At 37.6% G+C, this 23145-nt stretch overlaps 1 protein-coding gene across 1 annotated transcript in view; it reads left to right on the top strand.

The window, feature by feature from the left end:
* Positions 1-23145, top strand: part of DDX10 (DEAD-box helicase 10) — a 155605-nt gene that overhangs the window by 96530 nt on the left and 35930 nt on the right. The window contains exons 14-16 of the mRNA XM_036388796.2: positions 1674-1787; positions 3983-4144; positions 18121-18177. Of these exons, the coding sequence (XP_036244689.1) occupies positions 1674-1787; positions 3983-4144; positions 18121-18177 (333 nt within the window). The remainder of the gene's footprint in view (positions 1-1673; positions 1788-3982; positions 4145-18120; positions 18178-23145) is intronic.

Here is a 23145-nt window from a genome sequence, read left to right as displayed (position 1 = left end):
GTAATTTTTTTATAGTAGCATATTTTGCTGGTACCAATAATACTGGCAGTGCAGAAAGAAAGGATTATTTATTAAAAAAAGAAAGCCAAAAGCAGCTGCTGAAAGAAAGTGCTGCAGTAGTGAATAGTATTGTCCCACCACCTTGAATTACATCTCTCTTTAAATTATTTCTCTGGACAGCTCCTGTTGTTCTACTAAGTAGTTTGTATTCTGAGGTGAGGGTTTTGTGCTAATGCAGCTTCTGAAACAATTTGTTTGTAGGGTAAGCAGCAGTAATGAACACAGCTTTCCTAGCTGTTACAGATGTACCTAACCTGTGGTAGCTGCACAGTGCAGCAAAAATCATTTGACAATGCTGAGGACAAAAGTGCTGCTACTGTTACTATTTTCTATAATAGATATGGTCATTATTTGATATCACAGGCAGTAGCTGTCACAAGCCATTTTTCCTGTTAGAAGGACTGTAATTTTTCTCTTTTATAGTTCATATTTCAGTGCATTAGTGTGCTGACCATAATGACAGTGACTTTCTGAGTTAATGTTTTTTTTGCTTCTTTATATAGTAGATTTTGTATAGAACTGGAAACGGATTAAAATGACCAAAATAAAAAATGAAAGTGAGAAAAAGTTCAGTTTTTTCTTTTTCTTTCTTGTTGCTTTGACTGCTTTCTGTTATTTATTAGAAGTTGAGACAGTTTAGTGACTGTTTTTCAGGCACTTTTCTTCTGAGTAGTGGAGAGATTGCAGTCTTAATGGGATGATGAATGAGTTGTGGGCCTTGTCCTAAGGAGTCTCCACACATTCCTTCCGAATATTTTTGCTATAAAATAGTTTTGTAATGTCAGTTACTGCTTAAAATGTCCTCTGTGTATTGTGCCCTGGTAGATGTTAGAACACATTCAGCCTTTTTTCTTGAAAGGAGATTTCTGGGAAGAAGAGTTGGGGGTGGTGAATCTCCACATTCTTTAGTTCCTTGATGTTGCCACTAGATGAGTGCCTTGGGGAAACATAGATAGGCCATCTGTGGATTTCACTGTTTCTGTGGATTCATTCATTAGTTGCTCTGGAGTCTTCATCACTTTCCCCCCCTACTTTCTTTTATGATGCTAGTAACTTTTATGATATTTAAATGGTATTTAATTCTAAACACCTTCTGGATGTTCTGCAAGAGACAAAAGTTATGAAGTAGCAGTATTCTTGCATGGCCACTTGTGGCATTCATTGACACACACATATTTCAGACTGGTTTACTGTGGTGCCTGGGACAATGTGATGACAAGTGAGATGAAATTGGTCTCTGATCAGTTGTAGTTACTGGCTTCAAGTCAGTTATACTGTATTTCTTGTCTGATGAGGCTTGCTAACAGCATAAGCTGGTGAATCTGGTGTCCTTGTCTTTAAAAGGTTAGTGAGATTTGAATGAGCCAGGTGTCCTGGCGCTGGCAGGATTAAAATTATGCTAAATTTTTATTAGAGTAAATGAATTTCTGTTGATGCATCCTGCTTAAAGTGCTTTTATGAAAATGTTTGTGGGCTGATTTTTACTGGAAATGATTCTTACTCATATTTTAGGAATTAAACTTTCATACATCTAATTGCTTTTAAGGAAGTTTGAAGTGTATACTCTATGACTAGTAAAAAACTCATAAGAAACCTTACTGTCTTTTATGCAGACCACGTCAAAATTAAAGATGAAGAAAAAAGCAACTAAGACCCAAGAAGCCAAAAAAATCTTAAAGAAGAAATTTAAAGTTAACACAAAAATAGTTTTTACTGAAGATGGAGAGGTAAGATCACTTAAAAGTAATTGTATTTTGGTGGGAATTGAAGTTTCTATATTTCTGTATTCTAATTGTAGTTTCTATAAGGTCAAAAATGTACTTTATATCTGTATAAAAAGACACACTTCTAAAAAATGTGTGGTATTTGTAATTGGCTTACCTTTTGCAAAAGAGTTCGGCTTCCATTTAGAATTCAGTTCCAGTGAGAAAAAGAGAAATGTTGAGCACTGACCTCTTTTCATCTTTGTATGTGTAAGATACTTGTATGAGAGCTGTAAGTGGATGTACAGAACTGTATCTCTTTTCTCCCTATTATCTTCAATTTCAGGTGGAATCAAGAGCTTGGATTTTTTTCTCACAGAAATGTAAAACAATTTTCCTGTAGCTGTTTGCTAAAGCTCCCCCAACTCTTGAGTTAATGTACTGGAATTGAAAGAAGACCCGTGGTTTTCTTCCCAGTATTCACTATTTCTAGATAAAAAGTTTTGTTAGAATAGCTAAGGAAGTACCAAATTTTGGCTTACTGGTGCTGGCATAGCAGTGCTTGGAAATTTGCCGGTTATTTGATTTGTTCTTTTAGTAGAGCAATAGAAAAATTTATTGACTTTATACTGAAAGGAACTGTTGTGGATGCTAGTCACTCTAGGGTTCCCTGTGGAAATAACCTCACTAGCAAGTGTCCACATTCCATGATCTTTTCTATAATTTGATTTCACAGCTTCAGATGCTGTGCATGTTGTTTCTTCCATTTCCAGCAGTAAGATAAAAGTAGGGTGGGTTTTTTCCCCTCTTTATAATAATTTCAGTAAGGCATAAAGAGAGGTCACATTTACAAGTATACAATTTGCTTTTTTTCTGACAAAATAAAGCATTTTATATTGGAGGTGAAGGGAGTGTAGCCATATGCATAATTACTAACATTAGGCAGAATGTAAAAGGTTTTAGAGGTTGCCCCATTGACTGAAAACAATGTCAGATATTTTTAGATATTCACAAGCTGTTGTGTCAACTTAAAATTCATATGCAAATGTTTTAGGTATCTATGCAATGAAGCAAAAAGGTGGAAGAATTGAGAGAAAAACAATCACAAAGATTGTAGTTTGAAAAGCAGTACAATAGAAAAGGGGTGACATTTAAGGAAACACAAAATTTGCATCTGTGGATGTTCTTGCTTTTTTTCTCCCTGACCTGTGTAAAATTGTGCATTGAAATGTTACTGTTCTATTCCACATGCTTCTCTTTGATTAGGCCCTCTAAAAATGTATCTTTCTAGAAAATACAACTGCACAAACTCAATTTTACAAAAGGATATGAAACAATGAGTTGCATTTATCTGTACCTATTAAATAAACAGCCAGTGTGCATTAGGGAGTCCTAAATGTGTTTAGTTTTGCATTCTCTATTTTCTGCCATGTACTTTCCTTTCAAGAGTTAGTACTCTACCAATCCATGAGCAAGAATGATTTTGCAAAGACTTTCCCTTGAAGGTTTGTGCTCATACCCTGAGGTATAAGCTACTAGGTCATAAGATAGATGGGGATATTTTTTGGTGAATATTTAGTCTTTGTCTTGAATTCAGAGTTTCAGATATTTAGGGGAAGCTGGATGTGTTCAGTGTGTCATCCATCAAACATTTCATCAGCATGAGTCATCAAACATTTCCAATACAGTCTTAGTACAATAATCAAAAAACCCTTCCGTGTCTGTTCTCCTTGCTCCCCTCAAACATGAGCCTGCAGTCATGTTTTTTTGGTTTTTGATTTTTTTTGTATTCTGGAATAAAGGTTTGTCTAATTTTTGTCTTGGTTAATATGTTGGAATGTTGATTGTTTACATGAAAGGTACTGTTTAGATTTACTGACATTTTTTTCTGGGAGTCATTCTTGAGAGCAAGTAGTTTTTTCTCCCCAAATGAGTAGCAGGATTAGAAATTACTTGTCCTAATCAGGAAAGAGGACAAAATAAGGGAAGAGATTGAAGTGAGTTCACTAAATAATAATGTGAGCTAATGAAGACACTTCAAAATAATAAATTTAAACTGAGTGTGGTGTTAAATAAGGTTTATTAATTTGTTTCCTTTGCAGATGACTTTTTTTATTTGGTGTGAAAAACTAATGTATTGGAATATTTAAGACACCAAAAGTGTGATGTGGAAAAAATTATTCTAACCATTATTTTTCTTGCTGGCATCTCTAATTCAGTTAGTGCAGCAGTGGCCACCTGTGCAGAAATCCAATTTGGCACAAGCAGATGACGAAGATGATGCCAGTGGTATCAACTTAGATAAAGCCAAAGAAATCCTGCGTGAAGAAGACAAATTTGACAAAGAAGAATATAGGAAGAAAGTAAAGGAAAAACATAGGGTAAGTTGATTTCTCCCTCAATTACTGAAGTACAGAAGTACTGCGCTGTGGATTGCTCAGTGAGGAAAAATACTTAAATACATTGTGAAATAAGTGTAGTACAAGTTCATTTAAGTTCTTCAGTTTTCTTCAGGACTACACTGCTCACAGGAAAACTTCTTTAATAGCTGGATAGCACAAAGCCTTATTCAGCATTAAGTGTTGGTAACAGTGGAATTTTATTTACAACTTTAAAGTTTGGTGAATTTAGGAGTATCTTTTTTCTAAACAGTGTTCACTGGAAAGGTTTGTTTCACCAAAAGAAAGTATTATTAGGCATATATGCTCTAAAACCTGCTGGCAGTGAAAGAGTATCTCTGAAGTGTCTTCAGACTACCATTTGCTCAACATTTAGTGTCACATTTCAGCTAGGCCAAAGTGTTAACTTTTTGTGTTAGTGTGCTTAGTGCTATCAGAATTTACTTAATGAATTACTCAAACTACATGATATGATTTTGGCTGTGACTTGAAAAGATCAGTATCTGCAGTCTGGCTTCTCTCTGGTGTTTAAAAACCTTTAAAAGTTGCAGACCACAAGTTTTCTGCCTACTTCTCTATTATTTGTTATGGACCAAAGCAGGGTTTTCTGACCTTGCCGTGTACCTGTCATATAGAACACAGCTGTGTCTTTGAGCTCAGGGGTCATTCTGTTAGTGATTGTGAGATGGGTATGGCATTCTCCAGATAATGGATGACTTGTAAGATTCCACAACTATGTGTTGTTAAAGGCCTGATTTATACTCAAAGCTTCAAATTTCCAAAGTGTTAGAAAGTGTTGTTCTATTGTCCTGTTCTGTAAATGCTGACTAAATTTAGTTTGACTTTCCACTGATTGTAAGTAGTTAGTGCAAGATCCTCCAGTGTTTGTGAGTGTTTGAGTTGGAACAAAATAATTTGGAAGGAATTTGTGAAAGTTTCAAGTCATGTTTTGGCTATGAAGTATCCTAGCTAATGTCAAAGCGTACTTCACACATTTAATTTGAGTCTGCTCCTCTAGTCCTGTTGCAGTCATTTGACAAATACAAAAAAACTCACATCATTTTTAGCAAAGGGTTCCATTTGATAGGAGGTGAAAAGAAACCATGTTTGCTGTGCTCTAAGTGAAATAATAGTCGTTTACAGAAAACAATGCAATCAGATTTCAAGGATGCACTTAATGAACAGGGAAGGAGAGACTGATTCTATGACTTTGCAGTCAATCTCTTATTCACTAGCAGATTCATAGACTTTGAGTGTAGGTTTGGCATCAGACTTCAGTGATAAAATACTTCATCTCTTGGTCTGTTAGCACAGCTTCATTGTTATAGTGCTGAGGGGAACAAATGATGTTGACCACATATTTCCCTGCATTGAAGAAAAATACTTAAACTGTTGAGATACTATGAAAAGAGAATGCCTCTTTTTAAAACTGAGACAGACAAAATTACCAGACTGGTCACATCAATGTCATTGGGTTTTTTTTAATTATAGAAAGTGTCATATGTGAAGCTTCTTGCAGATTAGCGCATGAGTATTTTTCACACTCCACCTATTATCCTTTATGAAATGAAATAAAATAAATAAATGATAGTATATAAAAGGAAGGAAATAGATTAAAAAAAAAAGAAGACTTCTGTTTGACATCCTGTGAAATGATTGTCTAGTATTAAGGGTTGCCATTCAGTCATTGCATGACTGACACACATCTGACATTGTTCCAATTTTTTATTTGAAACGTTACAGTTTGAGGTGAAAAATACATAATATGTAAATTCTCTGTACATAGTGAATTACTCAGTTACCTGATTGTGATTTAATTTTTGGAATAGTCTTATAACAGTTTAGAATTATAACATCCAAATTTAAATAAGATGAAACTTGCAAAGAAAGGGCAGGAAGGTGATGGGTGTTACTCTGGTAGAACCTCATTTGCCATCCCATTGTCTCACTAACCTTTGTGGTTAAAGATTAATCTCTCTCCCCACTACAAAAGGCATTTAGGATACCAATTCATTTCATGTATTAATTAATACAGGTTATATAAGGTAAGGCTGACATACAGATTGATTCTCTTGCTCCTCCTTATTACTGAGTCATCAATTTATGTTTGGGATTCTTGACTGTCAACTGTTGCTGCTTAGGAAACAGCTGTAGTAGTAATTAAAGGGAAAATATGCTAAGCCCTGCTCTTTTGTCTCATCCAAGGAGAGACAGGCATACCTCTTTCTTTTTGGATCATCTTTAACTGGTCCTGTGACCAGAAGATGCCTTCTTCCAGTGATTCATGAAGAAGCTACATAGTTACTAGGTAGAGAAGATACTACTCAATTTGTTCATTACCAGAAAATGTGTAATTTTTAAAATTCACGCTGTAGGGGGAGGTTCTGTGGCATAATTCAGAAATCATGGGTAAGTGTCATAGATAAACATCATTTTAGCCATTTCAGTCATTGTTTTTTCACTGATATTTTTGGAATTGATTGTGTTGTTAATGGGCAAGTCATTTATCCTTCATTAACGAAAGAATGCCAGGGAAAAATTTGTAGTGCCTCATGATAAAATCGAGCTACATGGCCATTTTCACAGTGACTTCCCAATGGTATTTAAAAATTCTCCCACCTCATAAGGTTTCCCTTCCCAAAAGATAATTGCTCAGCAGCAGATACTAGTTGAGTCTGAATCTTTGGCTTACATCTCAGTGATATGAAAGAAGAACTATGCAAGTCTGTATCATGACTATGCTGTGGAAGCCTGATCAGGTACCTGATGATTGTCTGAATTTCTTATTAAAAGTTTGGTTGTTTATGTAAGCCTGACAGGCAAGTGGTCTAAGTTATTTCTTGCCCTCATTTGGAGTGAGAGGGTGAAACCTAAAAGATAAATATTCAAGTGTGTTACCAGTAAAGGATGTGAGAGCAGTAAAAAGACTAGGAGACTTTATTTTCATGACTTTGGATTTTGTGTAAGTGCATATGTCTTAGTGCCCTTTCTTGTGTCATTGAAAGAGGAGCTTTTTAAAGTCACAAACTTTAATCCCATCGTATATATCCCTTTGCTGGCACTCAGCAGAACCCTTTATACAAAGTCCTAAATCCATCACTTGTGACTGTCGTTGCTTCTTTTTAAATCCTCTCTGCTTCACTGTGAGCCAAAATACATCATGTCATAACATGAACTTTGTTATCTGACCTGTCCTTTCTGCAGTAATGCTAATTATTTAATTCTATCTTTGTTTAAATTTCCTTCCTGCAAGCAGACTGCTGAAGATCTTTGTCCATTTGACATGTTCCAATATCAGATGTGACAACTTTGTTTTCTTGGTTTTCTGACTTGGCTGCTGAATTCTCCTACAACTCATTTTCCTAGCTTTTTGAAAAAGCTATGGCTGAATCTTTCCTTTCTGCTTTTGGTTAACATTTTCATCAACTTAACTTTCTTCTGTTCCTTCACTTACATCAAGTTTCAAATATATCTTAATTCATATTTCCTCTTCTTAATTCCTTTTCTTCCCTACTGCAGCTGATACCTGGTGTAGTTTCCTGGTGTGTGTGTGTGGCAGTTGTTTTTTTTTTCCATTTAAATCAAGTTTTGAAACATGCTAAATCTATTAAAGTTATCAAGGTTAGCAGACCACTAGAGACAAATGCATTTTCTTTCTAATTAATCAAATGTAGCAGTCCGATACTTGGTTATTTACATATAATCATAAAGTCCCCTCAAGCTGAATGTGTGTTAATAAGTCTCTACATTGGCTTTGAAATGGTGACTTATAATAACAAAACAATTTACAGAAGGCTATAAATGCAGATGTTATTTGATCTGGGTTTTTTTATCAATAGGTGGGTTCAGTTTTTGATTTAGGTAATGAGTGGATGTAGAAAAAGCAGTGTTTTCATTAAGCTTGTACTTTTATAGGTCATCTTCAATTGAGAATCCCTTTCTTAAGGTTTCTGCAGTATAATCTTGAAGATTAGAGATCTCTGGGAAAAAAAGTTAACTTCTTGAAATCAAAACATCTCTAAAATAGCTTTTTTTTTTTTCTAAGGGAACATGGCACATAAGCTTATTATGAACTTTCCTTGCAAAGCTGTTTCTGATGAAGAACAAAACTATTCAGAAGTATCCACAGGCCATTGCTTTTAAATCCATTTGTGAATGTAATTTAAATGAGCACAGTTTCCTGTATGATCAGAAAAATGTTTTGATGCATTCATGAGATGCTCGGATTAGAAGAGTTGTGTGTTGCAGCGCCTTAAGGCTTGTGGCAACTTGCAAAGCATCTACACTATAATTAGGTTTCCTTCATGAGTCTCACATTTTATTATCCTCCTTGCTCTGCAAATATGGAAGAACTGAAAATCAGATGGATAGAAGTAAATAAAACTCTGAGGTATAATTGTAATGTAATTAATGCTTACTGAAGACTTGGAAGCTAAGTAAGTTTTAGTGGTTGAGCACAAGGGAAGGACAGTAACACTGATCAAGATGATGTGAAAAGAATTCTGCATTAATGGCTGTTTAATGAAAGCCATTTGAAATGTGTGTAACGTTATAAACAGCAATAAAGGAAAAGTGAATAAACTATTCAGAACATGTTTTGGCACTCCATTTTTCAAGTTTTCAACTGAAAATGCAGTGTTGTTAGGAGGAAAATAGTGGCAGAGGGGGATTCATCTCACTTCTTAATAACCTCTCTTTCCCTGTACTAACTCAAGCTCAGAAAAATGCCTGTTGGCGATGAAGGAGAGATGAATAGGAGCCTTATTTCTTACCTCTCTTTCTCACCAGTAAGATAGACTGTGAATTTTGAATGATCGGTGTGAGAAGAAGGCTAGAATATTTTTTAAAATATAATTTTATTTGGGCAGTATTAGTAGAAATCAAGCTGAGACTGTCTTCAGGGGTCTGATACTGCAAGATGCAGTTGTTCTGTACCTCCCTGGAAGACCTTAAAAACTATATTTATAGAGAGAAGACTCAGTTAGACTGCGGGTGACGGGGGATCTTTCAGAAGGTACTGCACTGTACCACAATTCTGTATTTTAAATATAATATATCCTTTGTATTTTTGAGATTCCTTGCACAATCTTCCTGGGATACTGATGTTGCTCTATGGAATCTGGAGATATTTTGTGGCCCTTGTGCCGCTGAAATGATTTTGATTTGTACCACTTGATGTTTAGGGCTGTATGTTCTCAAAGTTTTGCTTATGCTGTTCTTAGTTCAGTAGAAAATAGAGAATTATTTTAGAAACTGAAACAAAGTACCTCTCTTCTGTTTGTCTCCTGCACCCTAAATGCATTTGTTACTGGCATAGTGCATAATTTTAATGAGGAGCAAACACTGCAATGTTTCACCCTTTGTGTGTTTGCTCTCCCAAATACTATTACTCTATTAACTGTTTCCAAGGCTAAAAGAGAAAATTCTTTGTACCAGACTTAGGTAGGGACTATAATAAAATAAATAGCTTTCATTTTCACAAAGAGTATATTGAATTCTGATTAAAATTCATTTTTGAAAATGGGAGATTGCAGACTGGTAAGGGACCCAAATCCCTTGGGTTTGAACTCAGGCAGTTTCATCTGCAGGTGTTTTTGATGAAGCCTGCTGCTGTTCCAGGCTGCAGAGCGAGCCCCCTGCACATGTATTGCACAGAGGGACACACACACACAAGACACACTCTGGATGTCCACAAAGACAAGAGAGGCTGCACTCATATAAACATGCACAGCACAGGCAGCACAAGCTTATTTCTTCTTGTTGACTGATAAGGGGTGATGTTCACCAGCAGGACTAAGAAGATCTCATCACTCCTTTGATTGATAAGCACACTCACCAACACATTAAATAGTAGAGTGGATCCTAAATATGTCTTATTTCATACCTACATCATAGGGCCCTTGTGTAGTCACTGACCTTGGGTTTTTACTCATGCTGGTCTTTCTGCTCAGTCTTATAGTACCTTTCAAATACTCCATTTTAAATTTGCTCTTTCCTATGAGGCTGATAAACATAGATAACCTGTTTTCTCTTTTTCTTGCCAGTTACAAAGTTTTGTGTGAATCTTCCCAAGATTGTGTGTGGTTCCTTAAGTGTTCATCTCTCAGTGACTTACAAGTTCACATCTTTTGCTACTGTCTGCCTTACTGCTCATTAGGGTTAGAGTATTTCATATTCACTTTAGTACTTTTTCTCCTTCTTGTCTTTGTCTCAGTTGTTATAGGCCATCATTGCAAACTGCACGTTTACATTCAGCGTATCCCTACCCTCAATGTGTCCCTAGGACTTATTCCTTCCTTTGGCAGCCCCATTCCAAATGGAGCTCTAGGCTCTGCCTCCCTGCTTTTGCAAGTGATTTCTGTTGATGGCAGAGTAGTTTTGATTGAAACATGTTTGGTTTATAGTTTTATAAAATAATTCTAAAAGTTGTAGTGTGTTGTAATAAATCATTGAATAACATATATCATGCTCAAGAAATGGAAAAGACTCCACAGGGATTTTTTTTATTTTATAAAATAGATGTTATATAACACAAGCTGTTCAATATGGTTGAAGATAAATGCTCCCATGAAAAACAGTATTTTTAGTTTGAAATCGGTCATTAGATTAATTCTAAAAGAAAGTTGCATCATATTTCCAAGGAAGTAATCTGAAGGAGTAAAAAAATTGCCATACAGGATTATGCTCTTTATTAAATAAAGCACCTGAATAGTCCTGCACTTTGAGGTGGAATTTGTCAGATTACCATGTGTACAGTTGGTTTAATGTGGTACTGGGTGAGAATGATAAAATTCTCTCATGTAAAGAGTATGCCAGCGTAGGAACAAAATATAAAGGGAAGGAGGTTTCTGCTGAGAGGAGTGCTCAGCTGAACAGCAAGGAAGAGTATAGATGGAGAGATGTGTAAAATAAATCAAGGAGTATTACTTTGTTAGAAAGCCTGTCTGAGCTCTTCCATAGCTTTTGTGTGCAGGCAGTGCTGCTGTTATGCTCCAGATGCACAGCTATTAAGATAAGGGTGATGGACACTGAGAAATGGGATGACAAGCATCCTGTTTCAGCCTTAGCTGCAGCATCCATCTGGTCTCCCTGTGGTGCCAGTGGAGGCAAGGGCTTGCTTGTTTATCTTTCACTTCAACAGCTGAATGGGCTACACTTAGAGCTTGAATTGTTCTTGGATGTTTTTTAAGAGTCTTGCAGCAAAATTAGAGTTCTTGACCTCATCTTATTGGTGTGAAAAATAAGAAAACGAGATCACAGGTGACAGAATATTCTGAGTTGAAAGGGACCCACAAGGACTATTGAATCCAGCTCTGAAGTGAATGGCCCATATGGCAATGATAGTCCTAGCACCAGGCTCCAACCAGCTGGTTTGTGTACACAACTAGTCAGATGAATGCCAGGAGGACACAGCTGTGGGTAGAGGGTGAAGTAGTTCAGGCATAACCTTAAAGTGGGCCTTTACCAGCCCTAGTGCTGTAGGGGAGCTTCCATGCCAGGCTGCTTGTCCTGCTGAAGGATGTACTGGAACAACAGCCCAAAATGCTGACCTCTGTGTGTAAGGCTCTGTGAGGTACCCTTGCAGCTTCTGGCAGGAGCTGCACCCTTTCTTGCTGAGGATCCCAGTGCTGCTGGGTGCCTGCATGAGCAGGCACAGATATGTGAGGGGCTTCTCTGCCTTCTCTCAGAAGCCCTGGGCTCTGTGGTTTTTGGAACCCAACCCTAGGCAGAACCCTAACCCCAGGCAGAGCAGTAAAAGCAGCCTTGGGCTAAGGCTGGCTCAAAGGAGAAAGGTGTGGAGGCAGCCATGCTGTGGCAGTTCTGTGTTCCCCTTGGCATGCCTTTTGCAGCTGCAGTGTGCTGGGAGGCCTGGGCTTTGTGGTTTTCCTGGTGTTTGAGCTGGGTATTTCCTTATGGGTGGCTGCATTAAGACAGCTCAGGAACCTGTGACCTCTATTGATAATGAATTTTCCACTGGCATCATCCCTTCAAAGGCTAAAGCAGCCACAAAATGAGATGAAGGGCATCATTGTAAATTTTCCTCTATTTTTCTCTGGAATATACTAGCATGGTTTGCAGTGTGACTTCCATTGATTTTTTGTTAAAATTTTAGTTCACAGCTTTAAACATTACTTTTAATCGTTAACTAACTAGTTAGTTATCTACCTTCATTCATCATGTAATTCTGTTGTAGCTGTATTTTGAATTAGTGCTACCTTTATCTTGCACTTATATGTTTGTGTATGTGTAGGTTCAGTCCCACCACTCTCACAGTAAACGATTTCTTTGTAATCTTCAATCTAAACTAATCTAAATCTCTTTCAATTTAAAGCCTTTACCCCTTGTCCTGCCCAGTACATGCCATTGTAAAAGTTCTTTTCCAGCTGACTGACTGGAAGGCCACATTTAGGTCTTCCCAGAGTCTTCTCCAGGCTGAATACTCTGAACTCTCTCAGCCTGTCTTCATATGAAATGTCTTCCAGCTCTCAGATCACCTTCATTGACCTCCTCTGTACCAACTCCAACAGGTCCCTGTCCTCCCTGTGCTGGTGCCCCAGAGCTGGTGCAGCCCTGCAGGTGGGCTCTGAGCAGAGCAGAGGGGCAGAATCCCCTCCCTGGCCCTGCTGCCCACCATGGATGCAGCCCAGGACACGTTTGGCTCTCTGGGCTGTGGGAGCACACTGACAGCTCACGGCCAGCCTCTCATCCATGTACATGTTTAAACCAACTCACTTAAAAGCTTTAGAAAAAATTCCCTATCCTTAAAACCTACTCACTGTGTTCAGGTCTATGTGGGAAAGGAATTATTTTGATCTTTGTCCACTGGTTTCTTGTGTTGGTTTTGTTCCAAGAATGTCCTTTTAAGGGTCAGTTTCTTCTAGCTTCTGTTTTCTTCTTTTTAATGAGAATGCTTTTTTTCACTGCCTCTAAGACTTTTTCCAGTGCTTGTTTAATGATTAAGATTGTCCATATGCTGTTTTTCACATGCATTTGATGCCTACTCTGTGTTGCCTTAAATTGGTGATTACTAGGTATTTCAGTTTTCCTGCCTTTAAATAAACATCAGCTTTACAGATGAGGCTTACATCATTATGTTTATATAGCTTGTTGTTTAAAGAGATTATTTAATAGGTTTCTAAAACCAAACATTGAGATTAAAAAACAACAAAACAAACACAAAACAATGGCAATGGTTTTGCTTTTTTTCCTGAAGGTATTAAGATTTATTTAATAGCTACCAAAACTGTAGTTATTTCCAGATTTTTTTAAAAAATAGTATTCAAAGAAATACTAATAAGTTTATGCAGTTCAATGTTTGAGTTAGGAATGTTAGTTTGTTTTGGAATGTTTGTTAGGAATGTTAGTTGGAGAAGTGCTTGCATGTAGCTGGTTTTCTAGTTTCTGTAAGGCGAAATATTAAGCTACATAGCAATATAGATGTAGCAATGAGCCATGAGCATGGAAACAATTCAAGCTTGGTGTGAAATCTTGGGGAAGAAAACTGTGGGAAACACGTTTATTAAATCAGTTTTCAAGCACATTTGTGCTTCAAAATTTTGGTGGAAACCAGCTCTTGACTATTGCAATGCCGCTGTATGAGAACTGCTCTGAACTTTTGAACAACTCTGTGTTTTCTGCAGCACAACTGACTGAATTTAGCTGTGTCCCACTAAAATAACAAAAGATAGTTGGATACCAAGACAAGGTTCCACTATTGACCAACATGTATTTACAAATGACAGACAGATTTTTCCAGGCAATGGAATGATTTGTTCCAGAACTTGATCACCTGTGAAGATCTGTTGTGTGGTAGACCATTACCTCAGCTGTTAAATAGAATGGGTTGGTAGCTCCAAATTATGGCATCAGTATGTAAAGGAATAGTTACTAAAAATCTAGTGTTAAAATGATGGATCAAAACCTGAGGGAGTTCTTGAGTATTTAAATAAAAAGACTTCAGAGGACTCAGATGAGCATGAAATTTTTCCAGGAAATAGATTTGCCACAGGCTTTTTAATGCTCTCAGAGCTAAATATGCCATAATATGCATTAGTTTTGTTGAGTGAAACTTTTATTTGTCTTCAGGTAAGGAAATATAAGAGGTCAGTGAAATTTTAGGGTGGAAAAACAGCAGCTTGTCACCAGCTAAAAGAATTTATTGAATGTAAATCTGACCTATGCATAAGTTCTTTAAAAGAAAGAAAGGCGACTTTTATTGTACAAATTTTCTACGTCTCAAAAAAGCTAAAAGTAAAATTACTGCATGAAACAAAGCTATTCGTAATAGAAATAACAGAAATAAACACTGTATTTTTTTATATTGCAGTAAACCCTAAACCCTCTGTACAATGTAAAATGAAATCCTAAGTGTAGAAAGAGGAGAGTCCAAGGAGGAGGGGATTTCCTCTGGGAGGAAAGAAAATTGTTGGACTTAATTTTTTTATAACTAAAAACTTGGGATTTAAGCTCTCTATTAATGTGTCTTTGACATATTCCTGACCTCACCAGCTAGAGAGAGCTGCCGTGCTACAGTTAATTATTTTTTTGTCTCAGGTTGAGAACATGGAATGTAAATGTTAGAATATTTATTTAAGTGTGTTGGAGTTTTAAGAATGAAATGAGTTTTTGTTTTAAAACCCAACAGTAGAAGGAAGGAGAGATTAAATGTGAAAAGAAGCCAGTGTCAGACTTCTTAGCTTCATGGTTAAGAGCAGTGAGCATTTTTTCCACATATTAGACACAGCTTTATCCATGGTTTGGGCTCCTTTTATGCAGAGCTGTTTCTGTTGTCAGTTCTAGTGCAAAAAAGTGTTAGAAGGTTTGCGACTCTCTTTAAAGCCAAGTGATTTAGCCATATTACATGTTGATGACTAAAAATTTTCATCCCTTTGATTACTGAGGCTATAACCGATCCTTTTAAAGTAGCTTTGAAAGAGGGAAGAAAAAAAGATAATTTGCAGTAAATTTAAAAAGCTGACCAAGAAGATCTCTGAGCTGTATAATACTATTAATGAAAAACTAAATGAAAAGAATACAATACTAGCCAGTGAGGGTTTGTAGGAATTAGATGTATAGTGAGTTACATGTTTTTGTCAGAGCAGAACCTTGTTTGTAAATACATTTGTGGAATACACTGAAATTTCTACATGGCTTTTCACATGAATGTTCTGATTAGTAAATTAACATGTCACAAATTAAATGGACCAAAACCTCTGGCAATGGCCATAAGGAAAACAAGAGATTCAGCATGGATTTATGAGGAATTTTTCTGTGTGAGAGCAGTCAGGCTGTGGCATGGGCTGATCAGAGATGATGTGCAGTCTCCAGCCTTGGGATTTTGGCATGGCTGGATGAAGCGCTGTGCAGCATGACCTTACCTCAGAGCTGACTCTTCTGTGAGCAGGAAGTTGAACCAGAGAGACCTCCTGATGTTCTTTCCAGTTGGACTGATCCTGTGACCCTGTGAGTGGCCAGTGTTGTTCAGAGTGTGTTGGTGTCAAGCAGCAGAAGCAGCCTGATTAGGACATTGGCTTCTGAAATGCACTCCTAGCTCCAGCTTGGGGCCAGCATGCATGCATCCTCTGCAAAATCTGCTTTTGTTTTTCACTGACAGGGATCCAAACCCTTTCTCCCCCCTGCCTGGGAAAAAAAAAAAACAGGTCTTGACAGCATCTCCTGGTGATTGCTTCTCTGTCTTGTTTTTCTCTTGTGCTCCTTATTTCAGTCTCTGGACCTATTAACTTTAGAATCTTTTTGTGTCTTCACTGTCCTTTAGAGACAACAGTTTATAATGCTGCCTGTGTTCTCCTCTCCTGTGTCCTTATGTCAGTCTTCTGCTTTCATAGCTGTCTTCTCAGGGCTCTGTTATAAATCCCTTGAGCAGGAACTTTGCTGCTATATTTGTTCAAGTCTGTAGCTGTAGTTAAAACACTGACATTTCATACACCATAGAATTTTTCCATCAGAATTTTTCTATCCAAAATTTTCTAAACTGTCCAAGTCAAAAGCTGCTTTGTAACATACGGTGTATTACTTTCTACCTATGTCCTCTCTGTTTTTTAGGGGTTAAGTTTGAATATTACCACAGTTTTAGCAGAAAAATGAGAGAACCCCAATGGTTACCCCAAAGAGTGGAGAATGTGCAGCTAAACCATGTGGGATGGAGGAAGTGGAAAAATTAAGTGAATAATTAGAAAAGCATAAGTAAAAAGGATCAGAAACTTATATAAATTTGACTTGGGTGAGAAGGAATCATAATATGGATGATCATGTTATGACCATGATGCATAGGACTACTTAGTTGGAGGAACTGCATGTAGACCAGACATTACTTGGTCCTGGTGGCTTTTGTTGTCCCATATGATGCACTTGTGACCTTAAATGTAATTTTTTCTCTCTCTCTTATTTTTTTTTTCTTTTTTTAATTATATTTTTTAATACTTTAACACACCTAAATAATAAGACAGCTATGTTGTATGTGTCTGCAGTAGTGTGTTTTTTGGGTTTTTTTTTTAGTTTCACAGCATGCATTAAAGGCTCTGGTATGTAACCCTGAGTGTATTGAGCTGTTTGAGTCAGACAGCTTTGCACAAAGCATTGGGGAATTGTTTCATTTTGATTTGGAGAGAAGAGGTTGACTTACACAGAAAGGGATTTTGAAAATAAGCTAACACTTGTATAGTGTGGGCAATTGGGAGACTAGAAAATGGCACATACCTGGCAAATGTCTCAAAAGGCCCTGAATTTATCCACCAGCTTTGAAAATCTTGGTGGCTGTGTTCTCTTTTTCCCATGTCTGCAGTCAAACTCTGCTTTTCTGAACAACTTTGTGTGATACCTACCAATATGTTTTGGCAGCATCATTGTGGTGAAATGGCACCAGGACTACTGAAACTGTAGCTTTCTCCTTACTCCCATGAGTGAGCTGATTTGTAACTGCAATTCAGCCTTCTCTGTGCTGAAGTGCTGACCCTGGACTGATGTTAATGTCTCCTTTTATGTGGATTTGAGTCTAAATGTGCTGATGCCAGGGTGGCCTGTATTGCTCAGAGAAACTGAGTTGTATTTCAGAAACATTTTTATGCTAGCATAAAAGAGTTTCAATACCAATGTCATCAGGATCACTAAGATAAGAAGAGGGAACCATGTGCTTTTCTAGAGGATGTGCTCTCATTTGAATTTCTGTCTTTTCCTCATGAAATAAAGAATTTAAGGGATGTTCAATTACAAGGACCTGACAGTATAAATATAGAGATAATACTTTAGTTGGTGTAATAATAAACAAAACAAGCTGCAATAAATGTAATTTGATTTAAATATCTTGGGCTCTTCTGTATGCTGACAGATCTAGCAGGTGGCTTTGGATGAGTTTTATCTGCATTTAGGTCATTTTCCTGCAGCAGAATCTTTTTGGTTAAGAGAGCTTTGTTACGGTTTCTGAATCAATGCAATTACTAAGCAAATGCTGTTTTAAAGTGTTTGTTGGTAATGGACGTATGAAAGGCAGAAGATGTTTTAGCTTTCGCTTCCCAGTTACTTAAGCAGTTTTGAAGTTAGGAAAATTTTCATTTTAGTTTAAGTGGATTTTATTTCATTTTAAGTCACTGAGAAATAAGCAAAATTGGATCTCTTAGTATAATTTTAACTACCTTATTTTACAGACAAATACTAGCTCTGTTAAATTACTCAGCCGCATTATTCCTTTAAGAGTAGTAAGTCTTGATAAAATATGAGCTTTGACCATTCTTGTAGTTTTATGATTTCCTTTAAGAGCAAGAAGAATAGTGTCTCATTCAGATCTTTCATTTATTGTTTTCAATAACATGTAGGGTGAATACCACCAGTCTAATGTGTGCATTAAAAATACCTAGATGGCTCAACATTAATCTTAAAATATTAAAGAAAAATAAAAACAGTGCAGGAGTTTGCTTTAAAACTGTACATCTTGTTTATTTCAGGAGAAGAGGCTAAAAGAAAAAGCAGCAAGGAGAGAAGCCAGGAATAAGAATGCACAGGTAAGGGGTTTTGTTGTTTTGATCAAGCTACTGGTTGAGGTTTGAAATGCTTTTTAAATTATTTCATTCCTTTCTTTAATAAACAGTGCTGTGATTAACTGCTCTTTAAAGGCATTTTCTCTTTGCTTGTCTTTTCTTACTCCCTTCCTCTGATGTGGTTGTAATATCTTGGTATAGAAGGATTCCGATAAAGCATGAATATATATGTTTGTGTGTGTATAAATACATAAAATGTGTGGAAGCCTTTTGGAATTTCATCCTCTTCATTATCTATATCAGGTGAGTAGCAATTTCAGCTGAAGTACTGATGCCATTTTTTTTCTCTGACTTGGGTCATGTTTATGATTTGTAGGCAAGTGCGATTATTTTTTTTGTGTGCCAAATCTTGCTCCGACCTTTTTTCTGCTGAACTTCTTTTTAAACAGCATGTATTTACATGGAAGTTCATTCCTTCCCCTCCTTACCCCAGACAAAACCTGTGTTATCCTTTTCTTCATGTATATGTTACTAATTTCCTAGAGGCTGTTCTAGTTTCTCATGTTGCTTGGATTGCAATAAACTGAGGTTTCATTCAGCTGCAATGATTTCTGGAATATGGACATGGGGATGTGTGACACTGCATCTACTTTTGCTACACGTGAATAGTTACAGTTTCTTCTTGACAGTTGGCAAATATCTTACTCCCCTGAGAAAATCGATAATGTTCTTTGTCTGATTTTTGCAAGCTGGCTGTGCTCTGGGAGGCTTTGGTGTAGGAAGATGCTCCATTGTGTAACTCTGAAGTGGAAAGTAATTACAGTTTCAGATGAAAAGCCTAGTTACGCTCAGTTTTAAGTATGATTCTGCCTTCAAAGATGGCAAGCTATGAGAGCTGTTGGCATCGTGACTCCCCAATCAAGCAATAGAAATTTTCTGCCTGTAATTGAATGTATAAAGATGCATACTTTTTAATGCATTTAGCAAGCATTTTAGGAAAATTATGGAATGAATAATTAACAAACATCTTAATAAAGGGAGAAAGCATTGATCAAATCAGGCTGTATCACATTCATGAATACTGCTTGTTAATTTTGCCTCTTTTTAGGGAATAAAATATTATTCAGCAGCTGTGGAAAGAAATCCATTTCTTTCAAAATTATCTGCTTGCTGATGTACATCTCCTATCCTGTTCTTGGCCCAGCGAATGAATCTGTCAGTGCTATTGGAAAGTGAATGAAATTGATCTCTGTTGAGGAATGATTGGGGGGGGGGGGGGGGTTGTTTTGTGCCCATGGGCATGGTTTGAGTTAAATGTGGAGCCTTAGCCCCAAGCCCACAATTTTATTCACTCTTGCCTCTCTTCTGTGCAGCACTTGCATTTGGAAAGCTGATTTACTAGTGCTGGTCTGGTGTGAGATTGGCACATGCTCTCCTTGAGGGTACCAGCTGTGTAAAGCTGCTATTGCTTTGACTTCTTTTTATTCTGGAACCACTTAGCTCACTCTCTGCAATAAGGTGCAAGCCTCAGGAGCTGACATGTCTCCTTGATGAAAACTGTTGGGATTTTTCTGTTGTTTAGAGGCTATTCTTGCCAGAACTCTGTGCAGCCAAGTCCTGTCATTTTCAGTGTGGCTCATTTCAGGAAAAATGCTTCCACTGGGAAAGGCTGCCAGCTTGGACCTGGGCTGTTCATGCCTGGAAGTGGAAGGGAGCAGCAGACAGTAGATAAAGGTGCCAGTTTCTGTCTGCTGGGTGTCTGAGGAATTAATTAAGAACACTCCCTGCTTCTCAGGATCTTAGACATGAGGCCATAGTAGTTAAAGTTCTCCATAGTCTGTGTGGGATATGACTCAAGCAGCTTGTACAAGATACCCAGGGGAATAAAGAAAGAGGAACAGTAAAACGCAGAAACTCCAGTTTAGAAAATATATGCTCCCTAAGTCAGGAGTTCAGAAAGTGTTAACATTTTCACTAGTGCTTTCATAATATGGCTTGTGACCCACATACTCTGCAATACACTACTCCTTTGGCAATTAGTAATGTTTCTTGAAAGGGAAAGCAATAAGGAGAGCCAAAAAAAGTAGAAAAGGTATTTTTAGCCATGTTAATGCAGTTTAGCAGCTGGAGAAAAGGACTAGATCAACAATTATGAGTAGCCAGTCACTTCAGAGCAGCTGTGGCCATAATTTGTTTTCCACATCTATCTGCTTTATCCTCTTGTTAGTTTTATTAATTGTCTCCCTCGGTTTTTAACCCTTGGGTTACAAAGTATTATTTTGCTGTCTTTCACTAATACACAGCCCACCAGGTCTGACATGACCAAAACAGAAATTTACTTTACCATTCTTAGTATTAAATAATAATTCTTTGTGAATTTAGGTGAAAAAAAGAGAAGAAAAATTATAGGAGAGAAGGATATCCTCTCTTTTCCTCTGGTGCTGCAGGAGCAATTGCAGGGAAGATTTTGCTCAGCCTTTGTCATGCTGGGACAGGCCAGGCTTGCTGCAACTGGAATTGACTAACCAGATTTTGGCACGCTCTGCTGAGTGTGCCTGAGCAGGAGATTAGATGAGTAGGTAGCTGCAGTGTTATTGACTCCACCTTGGGTAAATCTCCATGCAATAAATCAACTAAGTAAGAAGTGAAGACTCTTAAAGGATGCTTTGGAGAAAGTATTTCTAGGTATTTATGACCATTAATTAAATTTGCATGCAAAAGACTGTGAAAACAGGTAAAAGAAGTCTTCTCATATATTCTTATTGAAGAAAAACTGGAAATTTAGGGTTTTGGTTTTTTTTTTTTTAATCTTAAGATGTTTAATTGTCTTCCATTTGATGAGAATTTGATGTGATACATCAAATTGTACTAATGAAAATTTTAAGATGAAAAGAAGCACATACTTTGTCCTCACTCAGTACTGATTAAATTATAGTTCTCAAACCCTCCAACAAATTTCAATACTGTTTACTTGAAGAGAGTGTGGAGAAAATTAGGCAAGAAGTAGTCTTTTGAGCAAGAAGTAAAGCACTGAGCAGCAGCAGCAGGGAGCAACTGCTGGCTTAGGAAGGGAGCTGGCTGTTACTTGGTGAAGCCAGCCTCTGGCCCAAGCAGGACATCCCTGTGCTCATGACTTTGCACTTTTTCTTCTAGAATCTACACATACTGATTTCGTAATCTGTTTAAAGTACTTTCAGGTTTCAACCAGTATTTAAAGGTCCTGCCCTGCTAGCAACTGTTAGCTGCAATGAAGCTGAACAGGACTGTGTTTCTCCTTTAGTGATTTTAGTCTTTTGCTATCCCGATGCCTTAGAGCACTACTGATGTGTTGAACATTATGTGAAGTGAGGAAGATTTTGATTTCTTAAAAAAAAAAAAAAAGTTTTTGTAGGAAAGGAATTTTCTGGGAGCAGCTAAACAGGTCTGTGCTTCAGGGGTGGAGAGCAGAGCAGGAGTAAAGAGAAGGTGCTGTTCCCTGCCCAGCACTGATGTGCTAGGTGATCCTCAGCTATCAGCTCCCAGCATCATGCAGGAAGTGATACCTGGTCCCTAAAAGAAGGCATTGATTGCTGTCTGCTAGAAATAATTTGGATGCCATCTGTAAGCAGTGTCAGGAGGTAAAACTTGCTCAGTCATGGCAGTTCGGTGCATTGATTCAGGTTTTGGCAGTCCTGTAGCAGTTACACCGTGCTGGTGTCCAAAGCAAAACAAAACCTGAAAAAGCTCTGACTAGCAGAGCAAAAGCTGTTTATCCAAGGTCCATAAGAAAAATGGATTAGCCTGCTGAAAACTTAGAGAAATACAGCTTGAACACATTTTCCTTACTGAGATGTTTTTTCCTGTTTTCACTGGACAAAATTGAGGATGGGGATTCTTGCCCAGCTGGAAAACTGACTTGTGGAAGAAATCCAAGAGCTCAGTTGTCAAGGGTGCTTTTTCTCGGGAATGAATGGTTGCTGAATAATTATAGAACATTAAAAGATCAACAGCAACAGCAGGATAATAAATATGCTTTAACTTCTCTCCTCCCTTTCTCTCCTGTTCTCTCCCTAATATATTTTGCTGTTCCCACAGGAACTAGTGCTTGCATATGAGATTTTACAAAATATATGCTGTATATATAATTGAAGATTTTTCAGAGTCACAATCTTTCTGCTGTGAGCACATCTACAAAATACACGTGGGTGAGCAAGGGGCATATACTCAAAAGATATGGCAGATTCAGGCATTGATACCTGCCTATATCACATCTCTGCAAGCTATGATGCTGCACCCCTGAAGCACAGGCCTGTTTAGCTGCTCCCAGAATGCTCAATATAGCATTCTCTTTTCTGTGCCTTGTTCCATACTCTGTTGAGATTTTAACTAGAAAAATACTTAAACCCACCATTTTGTTATAATCTCCAGCACCTCCCATGGAATTTCAGATACATTTGCCAAATGTAGCTCAAGAAATCTTTGTACCACGGGGGAAAATTTAAACAGGAAGGGGGAAGTCAAATCCCTTGAGTAGGTGTGGCTGGTAATCCACTCATAGCAATATGTACTTCAGAATATTGTGAAAATTCTTCATCCATTGTGGATAATTCCTGTAGTTACTGGGTTTATTGCACCTCTGCTTCTGCCTTAAATTTCCCTTTTCTTGAGATCTAGCCTATAGCTCGTGGCTAGGCTGGAGACACTGGATTCAGTATGAATGTGAACAGTAATTTCAGTGTGGAAAGGAGGTTTACAGGAGTGAAGGAGGAATTTGGTCTGTCTCTCCTGTGAATCCAGGTTCCCAAATCCCCTTGATCACTGGGGCCACTGAGTATTCTTGTGAAAGTCTCACAGGATAATTGGTGGTTAATAGTGAAGATGCATTGTTCTGTCTCTTCTCATGACCCTCTCATGGATGGTGTTGAGGAGGCATTGCTTTAGCTCCCTGTGATTTCTGGAGCTGGAGCAGGGTTTCAGATCATTCTGATGGTCTGGAGGATGTTGAGGTTGTGG

Source organism: Molothrus ater, chromosome 2, assembly GCF_012460135.2.
Source record: "Molothrus ater isolate BHLD 08-10-18 breed brown headed cowbird chromosome 2, BPBGC_Mater_1.1, whole genome shotgun sequence".
Taxonomy (NCBI): domain Eukaryota; kingdom Metazoa; phylum Chordata; class Aves; order Passeriformes; family Icteridae; genus Molothrus; species Molothrus ater.
The sequence above is the reverse complement of the archived record's forward strand: the minus strand, read 5'-3'. Positions and strand labels throughout refer to the sequence as shown.